The sequence below is a fragment of the Lycorma delicatula genome, chromosome 1 (genome assembly GCF_047948215.1).
Source record: "Lycorma delicatula isolate Av1 chromosome 1, ASM4794821v1, whole genome shotgun sequence".
In the NCBI taxonomy this organism is placed as follows: Eukaryota; Metazoa; Arthropoda; class Insecta; order Hemiptera; family Fulgoridae; genus Lycorma; species Lycorma delicatula.
Window position 1 is genome coordinate 14,316,252 of NC_134455.1, and position 6,000 is coordinate 14,322,251.

General features: G+C 26.3%; 1 protein-coding gene across 1 annotated transcript in view; it reads left to right on the forward strand.

Annotated features, from left to right (window-relative positions):
* The window catches only part of Proc (Proctolin), a 98,544-nt gene extending 97,013 nt beyond the window's left edge, over window positions 1-1,531 (forward strand). The window contains exon 3 of the mRNA XM_075354567.1: window positions 868-1,531. Coding sequence (XP_075210682.1) covers window positions 868-972 — 105 coding nt within the window. The 3' untranslated portion in view covers window positions 973-1,531. The remainder of the gene's footprint in view (window positions 1-867) is intronic.
* Window positions 1,532-6,000: the final 4,469 nt, after the last annotated feature.

A 6,000-nucleotide genomic window follows, 5' to 3' on the forward strand; every position in this document is an offset into this window, starting at 1 on the left:
AACTAACCGTTGGTTCTCGCGTGATGCGTTAACATACAGACAAAATTTTATATATATATTTTTTATATAAATAAATGTATAAAGTTAAATGTATTTATATATATACACACATTTCCGAATAACACGATCAAACACATCACTGTTAGATCGAGAGTGTACCTAGATGGATGCAGAAGTTAGCCTTCAACCTAGTAACAAATACCCCGTTTGAATCTTCAAAATTGGACAATTTTTCCAGAGATATTATAAGAGAACCCCATTGCACCTCCAAAAACAGCGTGCCCCAGGGGCATGCCGTTTGTTATCAGTTAATGGTAATGATACGTCTAGCCTCCCACGAGGTGCTCGCATTACCTCACCGCTGTAGCCTCACACGAATTCCCCAACGGAAGCTCATTATTGGTAAACAGAAATTCTTTTAATCTATTTATTATTTTGCTTGTATTTAATGTAAATTTAATTCTAATACTTTCGTAATTATTCATTCGATTTATTCAGTTCAAACCCTGCTCACGTAGTAATAGAGACTCACTGTCTAGAGTTGATTAATTCAATAAATTAAAATTTATGCTTCAAACGGAAAATCTCTGGTACAACATATATATATATAAATTTTTTTGTTGAGATTTTTAGAGATGAAATACATCAAAAATCTTTCTCAGTAATGCCAAGAAACATAGGTAAAAATTTGGTTGCGATTGATCGAGTATGTTTTTTTGTTTATTCCGAACTAACAAAAACCATCTTCCATTCATATAATTGTGTATATTTTATATATATATATATATATTACATGTATAATGTTTGAATTCAAATGGAATAATGTATAAAAAATTTAACTAAATAAAAAATTCGGAATTGTTTCAGTTGTTGGAATCTGAAGGCGAAAGACCAATTGATTACGATCGAAGAGGTTTCTACAAGAGAGAAATGCCAATGACATCTTTGGATCAACTTTATCGTCAAAATTAATAAATAAAAGAAAAATATTGTATTAAAAAAAGAAAAAAAAACATGACAAAATATATTACAGATGTATATGAAAAACTTATTAACTAATTTTAATAATCATCACATCGATAAAAATAATAATTATATAAAATAAAATTCTTATTCAGCTGTAAATTTTTCAGTAGCAGGATTGTTATTTTAAGTTTTAGGTTGATGGTGTAAGATAATAGGGTTTCCTTTGTAAATAATTTATGAATTGGTTATAGTAATTATGTTAATATTAGTTAATAATATATTACGTACAGCGGATAAGTCATCCCTCCATGCTTAATATAAGGAATCACGTATAATAATTTTATATTATAAGCTGTATTGCTGTGTAAATTTAATTTAAGTAGTTTTTTAAATGATTTGTTTATAATAAAGATTAATTTTAAAAAATCAATATATTGTAATTTTATTTTCATTAAAAGAAACATTATTTACTGTCTCCAGATAGTACACGGAAGTTCAAATTTTATATAGGTTGTGTCCGAAAAAAAATTATTAATATTAGTTTTTTCTTAATTAAAAAAAAGGAGGTTTTATATATATATATATATATATATATATATATATATATATATATATATATATATATATAATATATATGCCGAGTTAAACGAAAGATTTAATAAATAAATAAATATATATAAATGTCTGAAAAGATTTAATTATTACTTTTATTTTATTATTATTATTTTTTTTTTTTTAGTAAACTTATTTCAGAAAAATATATATATAAAATGATTTCCACAAAATCGTCAAAGTAATTTAGAATATATCAATTAGAAATTAAGTTGTTGCCGGTACTTATGGACTAAGTTGTAGAAGTAATTAAAAAAGATTAAGTTAAATACAAAATCAAAAAAAAAAGTTACAACATTTTATACTACAAAATGGAAATACATAAAATATTTAATATATATATTTTGATAGTAGTAATAAAAAAAGAGAAAAAAAGACAGATTATTATTTAAAATAAAACAATTTAAAAAAAAAAATGTGTAGCATTTTTATAAAGTTTTTTAAACTAACTTATAAATACTTACAATTAAATACGATTTTTTCATGATTTAAAATTCTATGATTGCTTACAAAATTGACTCCCCACAAATTAAATGTCAAATTAGTGATTAATTAAGAAAATAAAATAAATAATTTTAAACTGAATCCATTTATAAGATTTTTACGTTAACTGAAGATAAAGTTTAAAAACTATTTTAAGAATAATATAATTAAGGCAATTTAAAAAGAATTTTATTACCGTATTATTAGTAATTTATTGTATAAAGTATATTATTATTTATTTTTTGGAGTGATAATTTAATTTTTTTATTATTTTGAAATCGTATGAAATGTCAATAAAGGAGTTTATTTTAAAGTTAACATTTTTTGTTAATATTAATTATGGTTACTTTTCTTGATCATTGACATCCAGAATGGAATTTTATTTATTGGTTTGCAATCTAAGTATACATTTTATCTATTGGACAGGAGATATTTAATTTTTTAAATTATATTAATTTTACTTTAGTGACTGATTAAACAAATTACGTAAGAAATCGCATTATAAAATAAAACGTATAAAAATATCGAATTACAAAATAAAAGGAAACAATTTATTAGTTTTTGTAAGTACTAATTATCACTTATGAAACAGAATAAGACAATAAATCGAGCAATAAATTTCACGCCTTCATTGTTTTAAGCATAAAACAATGAAACAATTAAAAGTTATAAAGTAATGGCTTGATTTTTAATTATGAACCTGCTAAAAATATTGGGACTCTTCCAGGTGATAATAGTTAAGCCTGTTATGTTTGATCGAATTAAAAATAAGAAAGCTTATTTTGTTTGTTTCAGTTAATTAAAGTAAAAATTTATTGCTACTTATCGTTTTAGAAATCTCCTATTAAATGATTTTTTAAATTATCTTCTTAAACTGTACAAAACGGTTGGAAATGTAACAAAAGAATGATAATATTTTTAATATCCTAGACAAGATTTTTAGTTATTTGTACGTTTTATACGAATTTTTCATAATGCTATTAAACATCTTTATTAAACAAATACCTATTTATATTATTAATATAATTAACCTAATTACTATCAACTGTTTCAGTATAAGGTATATGCTATAGCAATAACTCAAAGTCGGTTTTATTTATTGATCGATATATTAGATTTTCACTTAGCTAATCTTTGGTTTCCATGCCAGGATGTTTTTCATCTCCGTTATCATTAAAATCGAAATAAAAACTTGTTTGGGGCATCTGTGTATTTAATATTGCTAACAAACAAATAAATAAAATAAAATTGATCTTATCTGTCAACTGAATGTATATCATCCGCCTAAATCGTTATTAAGTATTTAAAAAAAAAATTGGGGGTAGATAATAATATTAATAACATTGCATAAACTCTTTAATTTTTTTGTAAGTATAAGAATACTGTTTGGAAATTTTAGTATGGAAATATTCAAATTGATAGGAGGACATAACTTACAACAAAATTATTGAACGCTGTATTTTATGTATTTAAAATTTTAATTTTTGTGCAACTTAGTGAAAAAAATTATAACATTTATGTTATAATTATTTATGTCTGGGTCAAAAATTTGTATTAATTAGAAAAAAAGTAGCAATCATAAAAGATAAATTTGTTTTTTTTACTCTTTTGGCTTTAAATAATTTAAGAATAATTCCATAAAATATTAAGTATAATAAAAAAGAAAATTAATTGTAAAATACGAAATTAAATATAATTTCTAATAAAATTAACTGTTATCTTTCATTTACTGTTATTGTTGATGTTTGTGTGTTTTTTCTTTTATTAAATTGGATGCATACAGTAATATTTATGTGTTACAAATATTATTTTACCCTTGATTAGTATTATGATAATTCTTGAAATGATAATTACCAATAAATTTCGTTTATTTGATTCGATTTATAACTGGAATAAATATATTAACCGTAAAATAAAAATGAGGGATTATTCAAAAATTTCTCATCAATCTTCATGGGTATGACTTCATTTACTGGTATAAAATTACTGATTATAATTAAAATATTAGAAATAGCCAAGAGACACCACCACCTTCTGGAGTTAAATAAGTGGTACAGTTCAAGTTCTTGTGAAAAGAAAAAAAAAATTAATTATATTCTATAGTATCTTTTTTTGTCTTTTTTTTTTGTCTTCAGTCATTTGACTGGTTTGATGCAGCTCTCCAAGATTCCCTATCTAGTGCTAGTATTTTATTTCAGTATACCCTCTACATCCTACATCCCTAACAATTTGTTTTACATATTCCAAACGTGGCCTGGCTACACAATTTTTTCCTTCTACCTGTCCTTCCAATATCAAAGCGACTATTCCAGGATGCCTTAATATGTGGCCTATAAGTCTGTCTCTTCTTTAACTATATTTTTCCAAACGCTTCTTTCTTCATCTATTTGCCGCAATACCTCTTCATTTGTCACTTTATCCACCCATCTGATTTTTAACATTCTCCTATAGCACCGAATTTCAAAAGCTTCTAATCTTTTCTTCTCAGATGCTCCGATCGCCAAGTTTCACTTCCATATAAAGCGACAGTCCAAACATATAATTTCAAAAATCTTTTCCTGACATTTAAATTAATTTTTGATGTAAACAAATTATATTTCTTACTGAAGGCTCGTTCCGCTTGTGCTATTCGGCATTTTATATCGCTCCTGCTTCGTCCATCTTCAGTAATTCTACTTCCCAAATAACAAAATTCTTCTACCTCCATAATCTTTTCTCCTCCTATTTTCACATTCAGCGGTCCATCTTTGTTATTTCTACTACATTTCATTACTTTTGTTTTCTTCTTTTTTATTTTCATGCGATAGTTCTTGCGTAGGACTTCATCTATGCCGTTCATTGTTTCTTCTAAATCCTTTTTACTCTCGGCTAGAATTACTATATCATCAGCAAATCGTAGCATCTTTATCTTTTCACCTTGTACTGTTATTCCGAATCTAAATTGTTCTTTAACATCATTAACGGCTAATTCCATGTAAAGATTAGAAAGTAACGGAGATAGGGAACATCCTTGTCGGACTCCCTTTCTTATTATGGCTTCTTTCTTATGTTCTTCAATTGTTACTGTTGCTGTTTGGTTCCTGTACATGTTAGCAATTGTTCTTCTATCTCTGTATTTGAACCCTAATTCTATAGTACAACAGACATAAAATTCAATCTCGTTTAATAAACTTAAATAGAATAGTTTTAAACCAAAGGATATTGATGGTAATAGTAAATTTAATCCGTTTAATATATCTTAGTCTCCGACGGTGGGTATACGAGACAGTTGGTACAAAAAATTATGAATGATCTGCACTTTTATTATGAACTTTTAATTATGAACAGCTCACGCTTGTATTACCAGCAGTCACAGAACAATACAACTTTAGTAAGTTAGTGATTTCGTGATTTTGGATGGGATTTGTGGACTTGGATTGGGTCTCCTTCATATGAGATACCACAGCATTAATACCAGCTGGAAATTCTTGTAGCAAATAGCTCTGACAATACAATTATCACTGAGTTTCGACTGATGTGATGACGGTAATTATATCAGATACTGCCTAAACTTTTCTTCCTCAACAGTGGAGCAAAATAACTGGATCTTCTCCCGCTATCTGTAACACGTTATATAAGGTGTGGTATTAGATAACGAGATAAAGCATTCGTTTATTTATCTTATTTTTTTAATTGATGATTAATTTACTATATAAGCACAATGCTTTAGAATACACAAAAAAAATTGAGTTCATGAAAAATGCCATGACTGATATGAATTTAAACCCGGAACCTTATGGATGAAAGGCTGAGCGGTACCAGTCCACCACCGAGCATGGTGGAGTGTTTTATTATTACTTTTCCAAAAATTTAAGGTCTTGGCATCATAATTTTTCTTATACCGTTATTTTATTTATTCCGGCAAAGAATGAATCTCTTCACCCGGTATTAAGTAGGAAA